At 40.4% G+C, this 23865-nt stretch overlaps 1 protein-coding gene across 2 annotated transcripts in view; it reads left to right on the top strand.

The window, feature by feature from the left end:
- Positions 1-23865, top strand: part of OPHN1 (oligophrenin 1) — a 307777-nt gene that overhangs the window by 202987 nt on the left and 80925 nt on the right. For both annotated transcript variants that reach the window (XM_084869543.1, XM_084869542.1), the window contains exons 17-19: positions 3948-4006; positions 5118-5223; positions 23318-23477. In XM_084869543.1, the coding sequence (XP_084725669.1) occupies positions 3948-4006; positions 5118-5223; positions 23318-23477 (325 nt within the window). The remainder of the gene's footprint in view (positions 1-3947; positions 4007-5117; positions 5224-23317; positions 23478-23865) is intronic.

Genomic DNA, 23865 nt, shown 5'->3' with positions numbered 1-23865 from the left:
TAGTCGCTATGATGTGCACTGACCACCAGGGGTCAGACGCTCAATGCAAGAGCTGCCCCCTGGTGGTCACTGCACTCCCACAGCTGGCCTCCCGCGGTTGGCCAACCTCCTGTGGTCCTTCCCCCTGGCTGGCCATTCTGGATGGGCCCTGATATGGGCAGGGTTGACCAGCCAACCTCCTTCAGCCCATCCCCAAACCCAGTCTGGCCCTAATGGGCCCTGATCGGGGGGCAGGGCCAGCTGGCCAACCTCCTGTGGTCCCTACCCCCGGCCCTCCCCACTGGGCTAGCCAGGCTGAGGGACCCCACCCATACACAAATTCATGCATTGGGCCTCTAGTACAAATATAACAAACTATAATAAGTGCTCTGAAGGAAAGATACAAGGTACTGTGAAGGCAAATAACAGGAAGACCTGATTTATTCTGGTTGTTTGTTTGAACTGAAGTTTGAATTGTAACTTGGAATCAACTGTGGGAGGCTGTTCCAGATAGAGAGAATTAAACATGCAAAGGCCTGAAATACAGGGGAGGAAGACCCCTTCAAGAAACTTCATGTACCTGTATAGGTGGGGTATTGAGTATAGAGAGTGGGGAGAGATATGTAGGGGCCAGGTCATGCACAGCTTTATAGGACATTATAAGAATTGGGGCCTAAGTTTATATTAAAATTATGGGAATATACAGTGGTGGGCAAAAGTAGATTTACAGTTGTCAGTATGTCTAACATATTTTAGTTTATTCTTGTATTATTTATTAAGTATTTTCCATATAAACAACTGTAAACCTACTTTGGCCAACCCCTGTATTAAAAGAGTTTAATTAGGTGATTGCATGATGAGATTTGTATTTTGAAAAAAATATAGAGAGATCACATTAGACTAAAGCAAAGTAGGTAGAGGTAGAAACCAATTAACAGGGTATTTCTGTGATCCAGGGAAAATATTGTGCTTCTCCTTGGCCTGGGATGGCAGTGGAGTATTAATAGAAATAAGCTAACTCAAGAGATTTAGCTATATGATTGTCTAACCACTATACTGTACACCTGAAACTAATGTAAGTTGTAATTTAAAAAAAAAGGTTATAAAAATAGATTTAGGGAGAAAAATTTGATATTAGGATAGAGGATAGGGAGATAAAACAGTGACTTCCATGTTTTGGGCCCATATAACCAAATGATGGTCATGCCTTTACTGATTTTGGAAACACAAGAAAAATCCTAGATTTGAGATGTTAGGTTTTGGAAATGTCAAACTTGGATGTCTTTGAAGAAATCAGGACAAGATCTTTAACAGGCAATTGGATATATGGGAAATATAAAAAAATGAGTTCTAGGTTTCAGATAAAAAAATTGAGAATCTTTTCCATAACCAGTTTTGCTAAGTGGATAGAGTGTTGGTCTGCAGAATGAAAGGTCCCAAGTTTGATTCCTGGTCAAGGGCATGTACCTTGTTTGTGGGCACATTTCCAGTAGGGGGTGTGCAGGAGGCAGCTGATTGATGTTTCTCTCTCATCAATGTTTCTAATTCTCTATCCCTCTCCCTTCCTCTCTGTAAAAAAATTTTTAAAAAATCAATAAAATGGATAATTTTTTTTGAATCTTTGACAATGTAGAAGATAATTGGAAGCAGGAGCTTAGATGAGATTACCTCTTCCAAACTAAACTTCAGTATGTGAAGTAATATATCCTCCCTGTCTCTACTTAATCTCCCAGTTTACTGCTTCACCCATTGTAATTTGACACCCTTCCTCTCCACTCTATTGATCCTGCTCTTGTCAAGGTCACTAGTGACTCTTTTGATCCTAAACACAATGGACAATTGTTAGTCTTTCTTTCTTCTTCTTTTTTTTTTAATGTATTTTATTGATTTTTTACAGAAAGGAAGAGGGATAGAGAGTTAGAAACATCTATGAGAGAGAAACATTGATCAGCTGCCTCTTGCACACCCCCTACTGGGGATGTGCCTGCAACCAAGGTACATGCCCTTGACTGGAATCGAACCTGGGACCTTTCAGTCTGCAGGCCGATGCTCTATCCACTGAGCCAAACCAGTTTCGGCTGTTAGTCTTTCTTTTAACTCTTTGTATCATTTGAAGCTGTTAACAAGCCTTTTTTTTTTTTTTAACTTTCTTTTTTAGATCCTGCTATATTGCTTGGTTTTAGATTTTCTCCCACCTATTTGATCATTTTTAGCAGTCTCATTCATTTATGAACTTTCTATCTGTTATTTTCTAGGACTCTCTTCTCTTTCTCCTACACTGGAGGGATGGAAAATTTAGATATCCACAGGAGACAGGATCTGAAAATTAGTGTGAAATAGACTACTTTCATATTAAACATATTGCACATGGAATCATTATTTGTATCGTAATCCCTTTGTTTATATATAAACAGCATTATTCTTTACTTCCACAAATAATCATATGGGCCCAATGTAGCCATATCTTTCAAATTTTTTAGCAAATTTTTATTTATTTTTATTGTTGAAAGTATTATGATGTCCCCCCTTTTCCCACTGATCCCCTCAAAGTTTTTAATAGAAACATGCATTTTTATGTGAAATATTTCATTTTTTTATATTCTGATATCTGATTCAACTCCATTTCTTTTTTATACACTATTCTAGACAAATAAATGTTGAAAAGCCTCATGTAGGTGTTGGCTGCCAGATAGCTATCTCTACTTGAGCAGTTGTATCTGTTCTCGTGGTTTTAACCACTGTCCTAGGTTCATGATTTTTATATCTACTTTGCAGATCCAAAAGCTCACTCTATACATTTTTCTAAAAGACATACCTCTTTGGCTATCCCAGTGACCCCTCTGACATAGCATTTCCTCTACCCTCTGAATCAATTTCTATTCTACCCAATCACCTAAACTGGATTACTCTCTCCCTTATCAACAAACCCAATTGTTGGATTTCTGTCTTTACTATCTTTCAATAACTCTCCTCACCTTTTACTGGTATTTTTGTTGCTAATTCCACTATTTTTATTTAGACCTTTATTAACTCTCTCCTGGATTACTATAATAACAACAACAGTGGCAAGCAGTATAGCACAGTGATTAAGAGCATGGATGGGGCAGACTGCCTAGTTTTGCACTTACTGGGTGTGTGGTCTTGGATGAATTATTTAACTTCTCTGAACTTCAGTTTCTTGTCTATAAAATGGAGATATTAATAATATATACTTGATAAGGTTGACATGAGGATTAAATGAGTAAATGTATGTATATAACTTAGAACAGTGAAGAATTTGCTATTATTATTATTATTATTATTATTATTATTATTTATTTTTTTAGTGGATTACTTTCTTTTTCTGAACCACCCACCACTTATCTTTATTTTATTGTCACACTTGTCCTGTTGCATTGGAAATCTTGTATATGACACTCTCCTCAATTAGACTACTAGCTCCTTGGAAGTTTGGATTATGTCATAATTATCTCTGGATCCCCAATACTTAGCATAATGCCAGACACAAATAGATGCTAAGTGAATATTTTTGCTTTTACGAAATAAACCTGTTTGAGCCTCCTTTATTTAATTCTTATTTGAATAACTGCTACACCACACAGGATCATTGGAAGGATCAAATGGGAAGACAGATGTGAAAACCACTAAGCAACTATCAAACTGTAAAGACTTCATAATAGCACTCAGAGTGGGTTCGCTTGGAATTTTGCAGGATTGGCTTGTGCCTCTTTTCATTTTGGGGAATGAATTAACGATCTTGCTCAAAGTCATAGTCGATCGTTTTACAGGTCTTCTATTGAATTACTAGCAAATAGGATTCCTCTGACAAAGTTTCAGGTGAGGAGAATAATGTGTGTAGTCACTAAACTGGGGGGCTCAAAAACTTCTGCCTTGCTATGCACAGAACTGAGTATCTATGGCCTGGATACTCCCTTCCCAAAGGAACTTACAGTCTTCATTAATTTCAGGAATCTTTCTGAACCTGTCATGACCTATAGACTACATAAAGAGCTGGTCTCTGCTGCCAGTAAGTATTTCTGTTACCAATTAGTTGTGTTATCCTGATTTCTTAATATTTACAGCAATAGGCCTAGAAGACTTCTTGAAGGAAAGTAATTGAGCAGGCGAAGGAGGAGAAAAATACATAGATTTTTATGCACTGCCAAATGAAAGTATTCTCACTTGCTGTCTAATTTAAGTGTTGTGTTATTTTTCATAAGTCAATAATAGTTGAATAGTTTGGAGAAAACTGGCTAACTTGAGGGATGTGATAGGTTATTGATCGATTGTGCCTCTTCCATCAGAACAAGAACATTGGCTCACACTACCAGGGGACAGCATAATGGTTCCATTATACTTGCTGTTTCAAGTCATTTCCAGTATTTTCCTTTTCAAATGCCTTTTGTGTTGTGAGTCTTTATTCCAAATCTGTTAGTTCTAGTAGTACGTTTTCTAGATGTTAAAACTGCAAGTGAGGGTGGAGAGGTGCATGGGTAATAAGGCATGTAGAATCATCCCAAAAATTGGCTGCTGAAGAAGCATTAAAAATTTTGGCTGAGACCCATGTATGAGTATTTCTGCCTACTTTGACGTGACCCTCCTCCTGCATCATGTACTGTGTGGTGTGCAGGAAAAAGAATCATGAGGCTTGTCCTTATAATAAATGTTTGTTGAGGCAAGATACCTATTGATCTTTATTTTGAGCTCTCTCAGTAATTTTCTTAGGAACCACAAGGATGGTGGGTGGGCAAAGGTTCCCATCTGAAATTTTACATGTGGAATTTTAAGAGCAACCTTTTGTACCCCAAATTCTGACTGCTTCTAAAAGTCTCGTCTTTTCTTCTCATATTTCTCCACTCTGTTCTAATTTCTTCATCATTCTAGGCCTATCTTGTTTTTTATTTCTCTTTTTTTGCCTTTTTTCCTTTCCTCTATCTGTCACATTGTCTTTGTCTCTTAGTATATTTTTTGCCATTGTGTTTCTGTGCCTATTTATCTTTCTGTCTCTTTTCATCTCTCTGACACTCTCGCTGTCTCTTATTGTTTATATTTGAACGTACACATGTGTATATGTATGAAAGTTTACTTGATACAATTGCCTAGAAGGCAAACCTTTCTCTGTCTCTGTTCTCTCTCAGAGTCTGACAACCTGGATTATCGGCTGGGAGCTATTCACTCCTTAGTATATAAACTACCAGAAAAAAACCGGGAGATGCTGGAACTTCTTATAAGGCACTTGGTCAAGTAAGTAAATTCTGGTGTTTCATGAAGAGTTCATACTAGAGGACTGGCCCACATGATAGCACTAAAAAGAAATTGCCTGCCATCTCTAATTCCAAGTCCTCAACTGCTTGATCCTGGACATGCTGAGTACTCTGTAAGGAAGATGATTTTGCCTGGTTCCTAGTCTATATCCTCCCAGTGTCATGCATCTTATTTGAAGGGTTGTCACAACTGAGACAATCTTGCCAGGTATAGTGAGCTGTACACAAGCCTTGCTCTCAGCTAAACCTGGATTGTGATTCCATCTCTACCATTTATTTACCTGGAAAATATTAAGCAACCCTCTCTTAGCCTCTGTTTGGTCATCTCTGAAATGACAATAATATTGCTTACCATGCAGCAGGATTGTTTTGTGGTTTTGAATGAACACAGGTAAAGTACATGATGCCCCGGAAGCTTTCAAGAAATGGGAATAATTGTTAAGACTAGAGGCCCAGTGCACAAATTCATGCATCAGTGAGGTCACTCCGCCAGGCCTGCGGGATTAGGCCAAAACCAGCTCTCTGACATCCCTTGAAGAGTCCCAGATTGCAAGAGGGTGCAGACCATGGACCCCACCAGTGCACAATCGGTGCCAGGGAGGGTTGACCAGCTAGGGAGGAACCAAGAGAGGGCTCCAGTATGTGTCCTCCCCATCTCGTTCAGTCTTAATTAGTTGGACGCTAGCAACAAGCTAACCTATCAGTCAGAGCATCTGCCCCCAGGTGGTCAGTGCACATCATAGCGAGTGATTGAGCAGGTTAAGCATATGATTAGCATATTATGCTTTGATTGGTTGAAGGGACAACCAGACTACTGGACACTTAGCATATTAGGCTTTTATAATATAGGATTATAGTCAACTTCTTGCTTGGGTGTGGAAGGCCAGTACAGACAGCAGCATTCTGGAGAATAGGGATAGTAATGGGCTCTAAGATGGATGTGTGTAAGGGGCATGCTTCCTGACTAGAAGGTTCAATGATGTGAATAAAGACAAATTTACTTGACTCATAAACAGCCAGTTGCTGCCTCTTTGGAAGCAGTATGGTGCAGCAGAAAGCAGTATCTCCAAGAGTTTCAGTACTGCTGTTAGCTTACTTGATTATCATGGGCAGATCACTTTCTAGGCCACTCTTGGTATTTTAAAAAGTAAAGAAATAAGACAATAATCTTAGAAAATTTTATGCATTTTAAGTATATTTAATAAAATAAAGCTACCCACACATTCACAAAAATGCAGTGATGATATACTTTAACCTTATTTGGAAATGATCTCAAGTACTGATAATTTAGGTCCTAAGTGAAGGTGAGGCTCCGGGCTAAGTGGCCCTCCTGGCCTCCCTTTGTGATAAATCCTGATCACTCTGCATCATTAGATTTTGGGTTACCTGTGATATAATAAAATATCTCTGAGATCTGATTCAGCTCTGGCATTCTACATTTTTAAATGAGTATTACAAACACTAATGCAGATAAATAGACTTGATAAGAGGATGGATTTTATAATTGTTGCCAATGTTTCCAATTTGGGCTAACAAAGAATATTAAGAGATACTTTCTTTTGAAAAGTGTTATTTGTGATAATCTCAGTGAAAGTATAAAAATCAGCACATAAGCAATTTCAATGTTAATTTGAAGTTGCCCTGGGGGAAACAAACTTTGCGTTCAAGTTTGAGCTCTATCACTAATTTGCCGTGTGACCTTAATAAAGTTCTACCTACTCTCTGGGCCTCAGTTTGTTCATCTATAACATGAGGGGACTAGACTAGCTAATCTCGAAATGTTCTTCCAACTGATTTTTTGAAGAATATCAATATATTGCAACAGTCAAGGACTTGGTTGAGGAGTCTCCTGTTAGCAGTGGGTGAGTAACATCTTTCTCCATCCACCCAAAGGTTGGCCACCTGCCTTACTGCAAGAATCTTGGATCTTAAAATCCTTAAAACAAAATGAGCAAGAGACAACAAACATACAGAACAAAGAAGTAGAAAGACAAATACCCTGAAAATTTGAAAAAGAAACTGATCTTTACTCATAATAAGAAAAAATGCAAATTAAACCTAAATGGAGATACCATCTTTTGTCAAATCCTAAGGTGTTACTGTATTCTCAGTTGATGAGACTTCGGGCAGCAGGTACTATAATATTGTGGTCACTAACCAGTTGTCCGTGGACCACTGGTGGTCCTTGATGTCTGGAAGGTTGGCAACCAAAGCTCTAGTATATTGCTGGTGTTAATACGTACAGACCTAGAGGAGGGGAATATGGCAATATCTAACAAATCTGCATGTTGTTACCCTTTCGCACAGCAATCCCAATTCTAGGCATTTACTTTGAAGACATCTCCACAAAACAACATATGCACAAGGTTCATCATTGCAGCATAATTTTTAATAAAAAAAATATTGGACACAACACAAATGTTTAATAATAGAGGACTAGTTAAATAAATAATTCAAACAGTGTGGTCATAAAAAAGAATGGGAAAAAAATCTATTGACTTTGTTTATGGAGTAATATCCAGGATGTTTTTATAGTGACTTTCAGGATGTGTTACAAATTTCCAGAATATAAAACAAACAGCAACAATAAGAAAAACCCAAGGTATAAAACAGGATATATAATCTACCTTTCTTATAAGGAAAAAAGAGGGAAATAAGAATATAAACACATATTTCCTTACCCTTGTCAAAGGAAGCACAATAACATAAATAAATAAAACTTAATGATGTAGAATGCTAACATATTTACCACATGAACCAGCAACTCTGCTCCTAGGTATATACTGAAGAGAAATGAAATATATGTTCCCAAAAAACATCAATGATGAGAATCATTGATTGGCTCCTTCCTTCATGTGCCCTTGATTGTAATCGAACTCTGGAACATTCAGTCCACAGGTCACTGGGCTGGTTTTAACATTTGAGCCATGTTAATGTTTCATATAACCAAAAAGTAAAATTTAATCAAAAGGAAAGCATTACAAATCCTAAAACTAAACACAAAAAGCTAACAAATTTAAATGTTTATCAAATTGATAACAATTCCAACTAACATATCAACCCAGTCCTCTGACTCATTCTTAATGAGATATATTCTAAAAAGAGAACTGCAAAAAAATTGTAAACATCACCCCGTACATTCTTTAGTACTAGTAATATTATTATGATGTGAAACTTTCTGTTGTTGTTGCTTTTTTTATTGTTTAAAATATTACATATAGTAGTATATATATCTCCTTTTCCCCCCATTGAACTTACACCAGCCTCCCCTACCCCCTGTCGCATGTCCTCATCCCATCCCCCTATGTCTTGTGCCCATTGGTAGTGCTTATATGCATACATACAAGTACTTTGGTTGATCTATTCCCCACCTTCCCAGACTCCCCAGCCTTCCAGTTGTAATTTGATAGACTGTTCAGTATTTTACTATCGCTGTATCTATCTATCTTTTTGTTCATCAGATTATAATGTTATTTATTTTCCATAAATGAGTGAGATCATGTGGTATTTTTCTTTCATTGGCTGGCTTATTTCACTTAAAATAATGGTCTCCAGATCCATCCATGATGCTGCAAAAGGTAATAATTCCTTCTTTTTTATAGCAGTATAGTATTCCACTGTGTAGATGTACCATAGTTTTCTGATCCAGTCATCTGCTGATGGGCATTTTGGCTGTTTCCAAATCTTAGCTATGGTGAATTGTGCTGCTATGAACATAGTGGTGCATATATCCTTTCTGATTGGTGTTTCTACTTTCTTGGGATATATTCCTATAAATGGGATTACTGGGTCAAATGGGAGTTTCAATTTTAGTTTTTTGAGGAAACTCCATATTGTTCTTCACAGTGGCTACACCAGTCTGCATTCCCTCCAGCAATGCACCAGGTTTCCTTTTTCTCCGCATCTTCGCCAACACTTGTCGTTTGTTGATTTGTTGATGATAGCCATTCTGATAGGTGTGAGATGGTACCACATTGTAGTTTTGATTTCATCTCTTGGATCAGTGTTTCCCAAACTTTTGACATATGTGTACCCCTTCTATAATTTTCGTAATGCTGAGTACCCCTCGTACTCATGAGAATGTAGAATTAGGCACAGCTAAGCACGGTACCGTGCATATCCCCACCAAACTCCGGTGCAACGCGTACCCCCACCAAACTCTTCCCTTACCCCTGGGGGTACGCGTACCACACTTTGTGAAACACTGTTTGGATAATTAGTGACTGTGAGCATGTTTTCATATGTCTCTTGGCATTCCTTCTGTCTTCTTTAGAAAATATTCTATTTAGGTCCGTTGCCCATTTTTTTTTATTGGATCATTTATCTTCCCTTTATTAAGTTGTATAAGCTGCCCGTAGATGTTGGAGATTAAACCTTTATCAGTGGTCACTTTGCAAATATGTTCTCCCATACAGTTGGCTTTCTTGTTAATTTTGTTGATGGTTTCTTTTGCTGTGCAAAAGCTTGTTTATTTTGATGTGGTCCCATTTGTTTATTTACTCTTTATATCCCATTGCCCTAGGAGCAGTATCCGTGATGAAATTGCTTCGGCATATGTCTGAGATTTCTCTGCCTGTGGATTCCTCTAGTATTTTTATTGTTTCCCATCTTATGTTTATGTCCTTTATCCATTTTAAGTTTATTTTTGTGTATGGTGTAAGTTGGTGGTCTAGTTTCATTTTTTTCATGTATCTGTCCAATTTTACCAACACCATTTATTGAAGAGGGTGTCTTGATTCCATTGTATGTTCATGCCTCCTTTGTCAAATATTCATTGAGCATAGTGTTTTGAGTCAATTTCTGGATTTCCTATTATAATCCATTGGTCTATATGTTTGTTCTTATGCCAGTATCAGGCTGTTTTGAGAACAGTGACTTTGTAATACAGCTTGGAATTTGGTATTGAGATCCCACATACTTTGTTCTTCTTTCTCAGGATTTCTGTGGCTATTCAGGGTCTTTTTTTATTCCAGATAAATCTTTGGAGAGTTCTAAGTTTGTGAAACATGCTGCTGGTATTTTAATGGGGAGTGCATTGAACCTATAGATTGCTTTGGGTAGTATGGACATTTTAATGATGTTGAATCTACCAATCCATGAATACGGCATGCTCATCCATCTGTTTATATCTTCCTCTATCTTTTTCCCTCGAATGTCCTGTAGTTTTCTGAGTAGAGGTCTTTTACCTCCTTAGTTAATTTTATTCCTCGGTATCTTAATTTTTTTTTGTGTGTGTGTGTATGTGTGTGTGAAAGGAAATTTTTTAATCTCTCTTTCTGTAAGTTCACTGTTGGTGTATAGAAATGCCATTGCCTTCTTGACATTAATTTTGTATCCTGCTACATTGCCAAATTCATTTATTAAGTCTAATAATATTTTGATTGAGTCTTTAGGGTTTTCTATGTACAGTATCATGTAATCTGAGAATAATGACAATTTTTACTTCTTCTTTTCCAATTTTGATGCCCTTTATTTCTTCTTCTTGTCTGATTGCAGTACTATGTTGAAATGAGTAATGAAAGCAGGCATTCCTGTCTTGTTCCTATTCTTAGTGGGAATGGTTTTAGTTTTTCCCATTGAATATGATGTTGGCGGTAGGTTTGTCATATAAGGCTTTTATTATGTTGAGGTATGATCCCTTTATTCCCCGTTTGCTGAGCGTTTTTATCAGAAGAGTGTTTGATTTTGTCAAATGCCTTTTCTGCATCAATTAATATTATTATTTAATTTTGTCTCTCACTTTTTTTTATGTGATGTATCACATTTATTGATTTGCAGATATTGTACCAGCCTTACATTCCTGGAATAAATCCCACTTGACCATGGTGTATGAGCTTTCTAATGTAATGCTGGATCTTGTTTGCTAAAATTTTGTTATTGATTTTAGCATCTATGTTCATCAGAGATATTGGCCTATAATTCTCTTTCTTTGTGGTGTCTTTATTTGGTTTTGGTATTAGGGTGATGCTGGCTTCATAGAATGAGCTTGGAATTGTTTCTTCCTCTTTAATTTTCTGGAATAGTCTGAGGAGAACAAGTTTTAGTTCTTCCTCAATGTTTGGTAAAACCCCCCTGTGAAACCATCTGTCCCCTGTCTTTTGTTTACCAGAAGCTTTTATTTTTTTTTTAAATATATTTTATTGATTTTTTTACAGAGAGGAAGGGAGAGAGATAGAGAACTAGAAACATCGATGATGAGAGAGAATCATCGACCAGCTACCTCCTGCACACCCCCCACCGGGGATGTGCCCGCAACCAATGTACATGCCCCTGACCGGAATCGAACCCAGGACCCCTCAGTCCGCAGACTGACGCTCCACCGCTGAGCCAAACTGGTTTCAGCTGTTTACCGGAAGCTTTTTGATGACTGCTTAAATTTTTTTTCCATAGTTATCAGCCTATTGAGATTTTTAGATTCTTCCTGAATGCGTTTTGGAAGGTTGAATTTTTCTAGAAATATGTCCATTTCCTCCAGGTTGTCTAGTGTGTTGGAATAGAGTTGTTCATAGTATTTTTAAAATATATTTTTATTGATTTTTTACAGAGAGGAAGAGAGAGAGAAAGAGAAACATAGACCAGCTGCCTCTTGCATACCCACTACCGGGGATGTGCCCGCAACCAATGTACATGCCCTTGACCGGAATCGAACTTGGGACCTTTCAGTCCGCAGACGCTCTTCCACTGAGCCAAACCGGTTTCGGCTGTTCATAGTATTTTTTAACAATCCTTTGCATTTCTGTGGGGTCTGCTGTTACTTTGCCTCTTTCATTTCTGATTTTGTTTATTTGGGTCCTCTCTCTTTGCTTCTTGGTGAGCCTGGCTAGAGGTTTATCGATCTTGCTTATCCTTTCAAAGAACCATCTCTTGGTTTCATTGATCTTTTGTATTGTTTTTTTGTTTGTTTGTTTGTTTTGATTTTTGTTTTGTCTGGACTCTATGTCATTTATTTCTGCCCTGATCTTTATTATCTCCTTCCTTCTGCTCACTCTGGGATTTTCTTATTTCTCTCTTTCTAGTTCTTTTAGTTGCAAAGTTAGATAATTTATTACCATTTTTTTTTCTTGTTTTTTGAGGTAGCCTGTAGAGCTATTAACTTCCCTCTCAGAACTGCTTTCATTGTGTCCCATAGATTTTGGATTGTTGTGTTTTCAAGGTCATTTGTTTCCATGATGCTTTTAATTTCTTCTTTGATCTCTTTGGTAACCCAACCATTGTTTAATAGCATGCTATTTAGCCTCCAAGTGTTTTATTTTTTTCATTGTTTTTATTGTAGTTGATTTCAAATTTTATGCCATTATGGTCTGAGAAGATGCTTGTTATGATTTCTATCTTCTTGAATTTGAAGAGACTTTGCCTGTGTACTAATATGTGGTCTACTTTGAAAATGTTCCATGTCCACTGTAGAGTAATGTTTATTCTGTAACTTTCAGGTGAAATGTACTGAAGATGTCAATTAAGTCCATCTGATCTAGTGAGACATTTAGGATTGCTGTTTCTTTGCTGATTTTTTGTTTAGAAGATTTATCCAGTGGTATTAGTGGGGTATTAAAGAGCCCTACTATGACTGTATTACTGTAGATCTCTCCCTTAATATCTTCCACAAGTTGTTTTATGTATTTGGGTGCTTCTAAATTGGGTGCATATATGTATACCAGTTATATCCTCTTGTTGAATTCCTCCCTTTAGTATTACGTAGTGGCTTCCTTATATCTTGTTATGGCCTTTACTTTGAGGCCTATGTTTTCAGATATAAGTATTGCATCCTCAGCTTTTTTAAAATTTTATTTCCATTTGCCTGAAAAAAATTTTATTCCATCCATTCACCATCAGTCTGTGTGAATCCTTTGTTTTGAGAACTCTCTCTTGCAGACAGCAAATGTATGGGTCATGTTTTGTTATCTATTCAACTACCCTATGTCTTTTTATTGGAGCATTTAATTTATTTATGTTTTATGTTATTATTGATAAGTACTTGTTTGTTGTTATTTTTATTCCTAATGTTTGTGTTTCTTCTTGCATTTCTGTTTCTTCTTTGTACAGCAGTCCCTTTAGCATTTCTTGCATTGCTGGCTTAGCCCTTTTTTGCCTTTTAAGCTCTTGATTCCACCTTCAATTTTGAATGATAGCCTTGGTGGGTATAGTATTATTGGATTCAGTTTCTTGCTTTGCATCACTTTGTATATTTCATTCCATTCCATTCTGGCCTCCTGCGTTTCTGTTGAGAAATCAGTTGATATTCTAATGGGAGATCTCTTGTAGTAACTTCCTGTCTCTCTTTGACAGGCTTTTAGATTCTTACTTTGTTGTTGATGTCTTCCAATTTAATTATGATGTGTTTTGGTGTTGAACTTTTTGGGTCCATCTTATTTGGCACTCTGTGTGCTTCTTGGACTTGCGTGGGTTTTTTGTGTGTTTTTTTTTCTTCTTTTCTTTTCCATATCAGGCAAGTTTTCTGTCCTTATTTCTTTAAATAGGTTTTCTTTTCCTTGAACCTCTTCCTCTCCATCTTGTACCCCTATTATGTGGGTGTTGTTTCGTTTTGTGTTGTCCCAAAGCTCTCTTAGGCTCTCCTCTTGTTTTTTAAGTTTATTTTTTAGTTGCTGCTGTCCTTGTGTGTTCTTTTCCTACCTTGTCTTCTAATCTACTGATGCGATCCAGATGTTGGCAGCTGTGGAGTGGGACGACTCAGTTTTTGCTGCCAGGGCCTTGAGCCCTTGGTTGGATTTGCATGCATTCAGAGGCAGCTAACAGGCATCATGATGCTGTTTGCCAGGTCGGTGTACTCAGAGGGTCCCTTGAGCTAAAGCCATGTGACTGAGGTGTCTGTGGGTAGGCAGCCAGGAGTGGGGGAAGTCCGAAATACTATTGCAGGAGGCCTTGTGCTCTTGGTTGGATTTGTACATGCCCAATGGAAGCTCGCAGGGCATCTTCAGTGCATTTGCCAGGTTGGCTCACTTCCATACTCAGAGGGGCCCTGGCACTGAAACTGAGTGACAGAGGTATCTGTGGGCAGGTATTCAGGAAAGGGAAATTCAGAATTTCTACTGTCGGGGCAGTCTGTCCTTTTTTGGATAAGAGAGTGCCCAGCGGGGCTCACAGTGGCACCCAAGTATGGCCTCTGGAGCATTTGGCTCTGGAGACCTGTGTACTGAAGAAGCGCTACTGTGACTTCTAGAGATCAGCAGCTGGGGCGGGGGTTACTCTCACTACTGTGAGAGCTGTGCACCCTTGGAGGTGCAGATCATAGGGTCTGCATGTCTGCAGCTAGGACAGCAGGATTTTGTCTGGAGTGGCTGCAGGCTCGTGGGCTATGTCTGTCTGGGTGGTGATGCTGATGAGTTCCTAGAAGAAGCTGCTCTCCCCTTTAACATGACTTGGGCTCTGTGCCCAAGCCCCGCATCCGGTGAGTGTTTGCAGTGGTGTGGGTTCTCCCTATCCAAGAGAGCCTGATCTGCCAGCCCCTGCTGCTCCCTCAGGATTTAACTGTCCCTCACTCACTCACACACTCTCCTTTCACCTTCACTCACAATCAATCCCTCACCTCCATTCTGTCAGCACCATTTTTCTCCTCCTTGACTTATTATTTTTTAAAAAAATATATTGTATTGAGTTTTTACACAGAGGAAGGGAGACGGATAGAGAGCTAGAAACATCAATGAGAGGAGAGAGAAACACTGATCAGCTGCTTCCCGCACACCCCCCACTGGGGATGTTCCCACAATCAAAATACATGCCCTTGACTGGAACTGAACCTGGGACCTTTCAGTCCACAGGCTGATGCTCTATCCACTGAGCCAAACTGGTTTCGGTGACTTATTATTTTTAACTAGAGGCCCGGTGCATGAAATTGTGCACGGGGGCTGTGGTGGGGCATTGTCCCTTATCCCAGCTTGCACCCTCTCCAATCTGGGACCCCTCGAGGGATGTCCGACTGCCCGTTTAGGCCCTATCCCACTAGCATCGGGCCTAAACAGGCAGTCGGACATACCTCTCACAATTCAGGACTGCTGGCTCCCAACTGCTCGCCTGCCTGCCTTCTTGATTGCCCCTAACCACTTCTGCCTGCCAGCTGATCATCCCCTAACCACTCCCATGCCAGCCTGATTGATGTCTAACTGCTCCCCTGCCACCCCATTTGGCCCCAACTTCCGTCCTCTGCTGGCCTGGTCACTCCTAACTGCCCTCCCCTGCAGGGTTGACTGCCTTCAACTTCCCTTCCTTGCAGGGCTGGTCCCTCTCAAATGACCTTTCTTGCAGGCCTGGTGACTCCCAAGTGCCCTCCCCTACTTGCCTGATCACCCACTACTGCCCTCCCTTGCACGCCTGGTCCCTCCCAACTGCCCTCCACTGCTGACCATCTTGTGTCCACATAGGGGCAGGATCTTTGACCACATGGGGGCAGCCTTATTGTGTGTTGGAGTGATGGTCAATTGGCATATTATTCTTTTATTAGATAGGATAGAGGCCTGGTGCATGGGTGGGGTCCAGCTGGTTTGCCCTGAAAGGTGTCCTGGATCAGGGTGGGGGTTCCCTTGGGCTGTGGGGCGGCCTGAGTGAGGGGCCTGTGGTGGTTTGCAGGCCAGCCACACCCCCAGGAACCCAAGTGGAGGCCCTGGTATGTGGGATATATTTAACTTGTACAATTGAAACTTTGTAGCCAAGCCTCCTGCTTGCTCAGTGGCGGCAGCCGTTTCTGTTTGCATTTGTTTACCTTCTATAATTGAAACTTTGTAGCCTTGAGTGGAGGCTTAGGCCAGCAAGGGTAGGCGGAAAGTTTGGCTTTCTTTGTTGTCAGGGAAACGCCTCCCTCCTGCTCTCTGTGGCTGTGGCCATCTTGGTTGGATTTATTTGCATACTTGCTCTGATTGGCTGGTGGGTGTGGTTTGCTGGTGTAGCAGAGTGACGATTAATTTGCATATTACTCTTTTATTAGGTAGGATGGTTTCTATGTCTTTTTATATTCTGTTTAAGTTCTTATTAATTATTATTGTTATTTTATTTTATTTTTGCGCACCATTGTTTTTAACTCTGTATCTTGTAGATTGCCTCCATTGTCATTCAGTTCTTTTTCTGGATAATTCTCCTATTCCTTTGTTTGGGGCATGTTTCTTTGTTTCCCCATTTTGGCTGCCTCTCTGTATTTATTTCTATGTATTAGTTAAATTGGATGTGTCTTCTAGTGTTTATATGATGACATCATGTTGTAAATATCATCTGGACTCAGTTGTGCAGTTCACCTGATCACTTGAGGTGTTTTTTGTTTGTTTGTTTGTTTGTTTATTTGTGTGTGTGTGTGTGTGGGGGGGGGGTCATGTAATTGAGTGTTCATTGCCTGTCTGTTGGAGTTGACCCTCAGGCTGGCTAACTGTGAGAATTGAACCTGAGCTCAGTATGCAAGCTGCTGTGTGGGCTCTTACCCCAGGAAGTAGAATTTCCCCCAGCATGATCTGGTGCCTTCTTAGACCTCCCTCTGGGTATGTTCTTTGTACAGCTATGTAATCATGTAGTGCTCTATTCTGATTTGAAAGCAGCCACTTGGTATGTTGATTGTGGGAAATCTTGTGCAGGAATCCAGTGCAGGTCAATATCAGATTCTGCCTGTGACTATCCCTGAGCTACCTGTTAGGAATCACTGTTGTTAGCTGCATATTGTGGTCCTGGTTGTGTGTTGGAAAGCCCAGCTATGTAACTAAAGGCTGGCAGATAGTAGGACCAGGTGTGGGTCATGTAAACAAATGTCCTATATCACCTGAGTCCTTCATCCACCTGCTAGTTGTCTATTAGACTCAGCCCCTGAAATAGCCTCATGTGGTACATAATTTGAATGAGGTAAGTGTCATTGAGTCATCATGTAAGAGCAATTTGTGTTCAGCAGTTTAATACAGATTCAGATTGTATCAGTGTTGCTTCTGAGGCCACTCAGCCCATTCTCACTGACTTGTGTCCTGTGGACCTTTGTGGTGAGGCAGGGTCTAAGGAAGTTGTCAAGTGGGAGCCAGTAGAGTTCACTAGTGTACAGCAGTTTCAGATAGGGCTCTGCACAGGAAAATGGCCCTTGTGCTAAAACCATATAACAGCTTCTCCCTGTATGTCTCTGGCATGCCCCAAGCTTGCCCAAAATTCCTTGAAGAGATTTTTTAAGGAAGACTGCAACATAAGCTCAGGCTGGCTGCCACTGGCAGAGCCCACAACTGTGTGTGACCTGGATAGGACAGGATCTCTGGGAGTCACCAGTGTGGGGCTAGTGTAGCTCCTTAGGCTAATGCCCTGTGGGGCAGTGGTGAACCAAGCAAAGATGTCCTCTGTGGAACTCCACACATGGACTTTGGCAGCCTTCTCCTTGAAGCTACAGCCTTCTCCTTGAAGCTACACAACTCAGTTTCATCCTGTATGACCATGGCAACCTCCTAGGCACTGCCCCTTCACTGGAGCCCACATGAGTGCCTATGAATAAGATTTCCTGTACCATCTCTTTTAGTGCATGCCTGGGTTTCCAGCAGCCCTCCATGTAACCTGGGCAGATTTAATCCTTGCTAATTTCACAGGCAGATGTTATGTGGGCTCATTTTCTCAACACTTGTGCTCGAGGCTGGGGAGCGTGGAGTAGGTTTGAGATCTCCTGCTCTTGAGGAGGGACCTCTGCAGCTGAGATATTCCTTCAGATTCTTAACTACCACACATGGATGAGGGGCCAGTCCATTTTTCTTCTCTACCTCTCCTACCAGTTTCTTTGTGGCATCTTCTGTATATATTCGTAATTATATGATTTCTGTTCAGTTAGTCTTCAGATGGTTATCCAGGTTGATTGTTCTGTAATTTAGTTGTAATGTTGATGTAGTCATGGGAGGAGGTTAGTGCAACTTCTCCCTACTCTGCCATCTTGGATGGATTTTAGAAATTAGGGTTTGTCATGAGCTGCCCTGTCTCCTCATTTCCCTAAGCTCACAGCTATTTTGACCAAAAGGCAGCACATCCTTTACTTGGCTACCTCCAGTATTATTTTAAAGAGCAATAGAGGTACTCAGTTCCATTAAAAAGAATTAATTGGTACCTGCTGTGCACAAGGTACACATACTTGAAAGTTGTTTACCACCTAGTACGAGAAGTTGTAATAAACAGATATATGCAATATACTCTACTTGCCAATGGTGTCTGACAATCAAGATGAGGAAAGTAGGCTAGGATTACCCTGAAGGAGATATCAGATAAAATGAATCTCAATAGAGAAATGTACATTCTTTAGATCTAGGAGAAGGACAACATTATAAGCAAAGGGAATGAGCAAAGACATGGAGGTCTGAAACAACATGGTTTATCAAGAAAATATGACCCAAGCAGTGTAATATATCAAAGTCTGAGGTCATGGAGCCTCCTGGAGAAGTAATAATAAAAGCAGGTACTTCTAATGGCTTATTTTTAGGATACCATGCTAAAGCAATTTGGCTCTATTCAACAACCCTCTGGAGTGGATATTATTTTATTGCTAGTGGAAAAACTGAAGCCCAGAGAGTTTAAGTCACTAACAGTCACTGTGCACAGCTAATGAGTCACTCACACCAGCTTCAGAGCCCAAGCTGCACATTGGGGATTAGAAATAGTTATTAAGTTATAGAAGGCCTAAATTGTAACTTTCACAAGAGTTTGTCCTGTCCTATGAAAAACAGGACATCAGTAAAGGGAATTTAACTCAGGAGGTGACTAGGAATCAGAAAATTGGGGATTAAAGGCCCTATGGTAATTAGGTTCTCTGTAACTTTAGGCAAATATTTTCCTTCTTTGGACCTCTGTTTTTGTGTGAGTGTGTTTTTTTAATCTATAAAATGAGGACAGTGATAAAGGGCTAATCTTAAGGATCACTTTCAGTTCTTTAAGTTTTTTGCATCTCTAACTCAGGGTAGGGGAGGGTGGATTCCTAACTGGAGAGACTGGTAGACACTTTATATACTGTTCTTTATATATAGTACTAGAAGCCCAGTGCACAAAATTCGTGTATGGGAGTGGTCCCTAGGCCTGGTCGGCAATGGAAGTATGAGCGTCTGGCATGGAAGGACAGGTGCCAGCTGACTTCTGAGCCCTGGGCAGCACCTGGGCCCTCAGGCCTCCACAAGCATCCCTCAGCCCGAGTAATGTCTCCCGAGTCCCCACACTGAGATGCAGTGAGCACAGCTGGACATTGCAGGCTGGGGCACAGCATGGTCCTCTGGGTCACCCAGCGGTGCCACACAGAAGCCAGGCAAGCAGCGTGCTCTCTCCTGGCTGACCTCACAGACCAGCTCCTGCTCAAACCCACAGGGAGCTCGACTGGCCCCTGTGGTCCCAGCAGTTGCGGCCCAGCTCATCAGGAAGATGCTGTGCTGGTGTGGGGCAAGCTCCTCACAGGCCCCCGGCACCTGAGCACAGGGGCCTCCCTGAGGCTTGAGCCCTGGCATCCCAGGGGAGGGTAGCAGAGGGAGTGAGAACAAGCTTGATGTACACCCTGCATTCTCACTGCAACTCTGTCCCTATCACCCCCATCCCCAGGTAGCCAGCAAGAGGTGACGGTGCCATGTTCTGCGCCACCCCCTGGTGGTTAGCGCACATCATAGTGAGCAGTCGAACTCCGGGTTGAGGGACAATTTACACATTAGGCTTTTATTATATCAGTCTTGAAACCTGGTGTACGATATTCATGTACTAAGGGTCGGGGGGCGGGTGTCCCTCAGCCAAGCCTGTATTCTTTCACAGTCCAGGAGCCCTCAGGGGATGTCTGATTGTGGCCACTGCACTTGCCCCCGGTGGTCAGTGTGTTTCATAGTGACAGGTCGTTCCCCCAGTATGGTTGATTTGCATCCTTTTATTATATAGGATAAGTCTATTTCACAATAATTTCTTTTATACTTTCTTTTTCAAAAAGCATTTGAGGTGGCCAGTGCTTGAGATGCCTACCTGAAACTTTCTACTGGAAGTAGAAGTTAAAGGTTGAAGGTAAAGGGAGCTAAAGTGACTTATTATCCCAGAGGCAGAAGGTTACAAACTCATCATCCCATTGTACTGAATTCTTTTCTTTCGGACTCCTACTCTTGAACTTCTCATTTCTTCCTCCTATTGTCTCTTTTTCCTGGCTCATCCTTTTTAAAATTTCTCTTGCACACATTCTCTCATTTTTTAAAAAAGCATTTTCTTTTCTGCTCTCCTTTTAAAACTTCTTTTTCTCTATCCCTTTCCTTTAAAACTTATTACTCTTCCCTCCACTCCCCTTCTCCACCTTATTTCATCCCACTCCTTCTTTTACCCTCTATGTACTGACAACTTTTAACATTTTTCATTTCTTCTCTTTTCTAACTCTCTACTTTTACTATTTACTGGTTTCTCCTTTTTCAAATTAGTTCTATCTACCTGTGCAAGTGTCTATTCATTCACACATCTACCTAGCTATCTTTATTCTATTTTTTTTTTATTAACTTCTCTCTTTTTTTAAAAAAATCTTATCCCCTTCACACACAATTGTATTTGACTTTTTTTTATTGGCTACTTCCTCTCACACAATTTTTCTCTCTCCTTTATGTAACACGTTTTCCTTCATTTATAAACTTTCTTTCCTCCTTCTTTCTTACTTCTGTTCCATCATCCTTCTTCCCATCTTTCTCCTTCCCCTTTTCCTTCCTTCCCACCTTAATTTTTTTCTTCCTCCCTTGGACCTTCTTTGTTCCCTCCCCCATTCCTTACTTCTTGCCATCCTCCTTTTAAGCTCTACTGGCTCCCCTTTTAAAACCTTTCTTCCCTTCCTCTTTCTCCCTTACCCTACCTTTCCCATACATTCTTCTCTATTTCCACTTTTGAATATCTATCATCTATCTATCTATCTATCTATCTATCTATCTATCTATCATCTCTCTACCTACCTACCTACCTACCTACCTAATTATTCACTATCATTTCTTTTATTCTTTTCTTACTCCTACTTTTAAAATCTGTTCCCAGTAGACAACTGTACTTGATTTTCATTATAGCTCGTACAGTTCACTCATCCTCTTTCCTTCTTTAACTCTGCTCTCTACTGACTCCTTTTTAAAGTTCTACTGTCCCTCTTTCCCTTTTTTCCCATTCTCCCCCCTCCTCCCTCACTCTTTTACTCTTTTTATAGGCTAATTAAAAAAAAAAACCTCTTTTCTCTCCCTCTGTCCATGCTTTTCTTAGTACTGACTTCTCCACTTAAAAATCACACTCAATAAAAATACATTTAAAAAAAATCACCCTGTACTTAATTTTTTTTTTTACTAATGCCTCCTTTTAAACTCCCTCGCTCTCACATTCTGTTTCTTATTTTTCTTTGACTATTTTCCTGGCCTCACACCATTTTAGCATCCTTCTCTTTCCTGCTCTCTTTCTCTCCCTCCCTCCTCACTCCTCTCCCTTCACTTCCCGTTTCTGTCTTTTTCTTACTCCTCCCACCTTCCCCCCTATTAGCCTTTCCCTTGTGAGCCTGAAACCTGCCTCCCTCCCTTCTTCCTTATTATTACAGCCTTGTCCCCTGCTCTCTCCCCCCCTCCCCCCTGCATGTTCACTGGTTTCTCTTTTAAACTTTCCTCTTTCCTCTCTGGGACCTGCTTCCAGCCCAGCCTGAGCACACTTTGATATTACAGCTTCCGGTGTGTGTGGGGATGTTAACCCCCAGCCCAGGGCCAGCCCCAGCCAGGCTTTCACTGGCCCCCCTCTTCCAGCCTCCCTGCCCCCAACTTGTCAACAAACTAAGCCTGACATGTCGCCAACCTAACCCTGCCAGTGTCTTTGGGGTCCAGCCCTTGAGGGCGAAAAGGGTACCCTCCTTAGTGTCCTACTCTGCTGCAGCTAAGCTGCGCCTCCCCTTCTAGTTCAGGGACCTGGCCCAGAGACAGATGGCCAAGGCCTACTGGGCTGGGACACTGCTGCCTAGAAGCTGGAGTGCCTCAGCCTCTCTGGCCAGACCTGTGGGGCCTTCACCCTCCTTGCAGCCTGTGCTCCACCCCTCGCTGGGTACACTTGCTCTGCCCCCTGCGGTCACCACCCCCTCCAGACTGCAGCCCAGTGTTTCCTTCCTTTTTCCATTCCTGCATCTTTTTCTCCTTCTCTTTCTTTTTCTCCTCTTGGCCTGTCTACATGCAGGCCTTACTTCCTCTCCTTCTCCTTCCTTATCCCCTCTAATTACATTCTATCCTACCTACCCTGGGCCTTGCAGCTGCCTGAGCCCATGACTGCCTGAGCCCTGGAGCCTTGCAGCCCCTGTGGCTTTGTCTGAAGACATCCACCCTAATTAGCATGCAAGTCCAGCCTAGTAGCAGGAATTCTCAGGTCCTTCTCAAGAAAGCAAATAATAATTTCCACTAATACACACATGGTAAATAAGATTGTTGTTAGAGTGTTGAGTGTGACAGTTGAATAGTAGCGAATTTCTCAGAGGAAATAAATTGGCTAATGGAAATAAACAAATACTCTAGAAAAACTGATTGTACTGTACATAAAGCTGTTCTTAAAGTACTAACAAAAATTCTTATTGGCAGAGCGTCTCATGGTAAAATTTCATAACATGTAATGAACCTAAAGCCGTCATAGTTTAGCGCAAACAATTAAAATGTAAAAGCTATCAAGACTACATTATAAAATTGCCAAAAGCTTCCTATTATTTAAATTAAAAAAGGGGGTGACAGTGGAAGAATATCATGTAAGAGAAAATATACTGCGAGTCAATTACATCTAAAAAATTTGTACTTTAGAAAATTAACCTTCATTTGAAACGCATGTTACTCTTTTATTAGTATAGATACCCTTGCCTGGAATGCCATATTGCTTCTTTCTTTTCTTTCCAAATATTTTCTTAGTATAGCTCCCCAACCCACTTCTCTTAGCTTCTATAGTGCTACTAATACTAAGTTAGTTATGTCTCACTTTGGCCCCTGATTATATACTGTCTTGTATTCTTTATTAGTTGTTTTCTTTATAATGTTGTCTCCCCAATTTACAACTTTTCTTTTCATCTACATTGTAATTTCGCTTACCCTCTGTATCATCTAACAGTCTTGGTAAAAATCTTGTTAATAATTTTCTTTCTCTTTTGGCAGTGTGTGTGAGCACAGCAAAGAGAATTTTATGACCCCTTCCAACATGGGGGTAATCTTTGGTCCCACGCTGATGAGAGCTCAGGAGGATACTGTGGCTGCCATGATGAATATCAAATTCCAGAACATTGTGGTAGAAATCCTAATTGAGCACTTTGTTAAGGTATGTATTTCCTGCCCTCACCATCACTCCTTCAAGCATGTAACACTTTTTCCTAGCTACCTTTTAGAGTTGTGTCTCCTTTCCTGGGTCAAGTTGATAATGGAAGGAAATTCCATTATGGCACAATTACATTTAACAACATGTTTGCCACTGTGAAATTAATTTATTCAGCAAATATTGCTTAATTATGTAACTATTTCATTAAGCACCATGCTCATGGTATAGAAGGAGAAAAATATCACTATAACTATAAGGAGTTAGCAGTGTAATATGGTGATAGACATTTAAACAAAGGAAATGAAAGCTATATGTACAATGAAACTATAAAGATAGTGATACCTATACTTAGTTAAACTTATATCATCCTGAAATAATTTAAAGTGCTATA

The sequence above is a fragment of the Pipistrellus hanaki genome (genome assembly GCF_964339955.1).
Source record: "Pipistrellus hanaki genome assembly, chromosome: X".
NCBI lineage: Eukaryota > Metazoa > Chordata > Mammalia > Chiroptera > Vespertilionidae > Pipistrellus > Pipistrellus hanaki.
The sequence above is the reverse complement of the archived record's forward strand: the minus strand, read 5'-3'. Positions and strand labels throughout refer to the sequence as shown.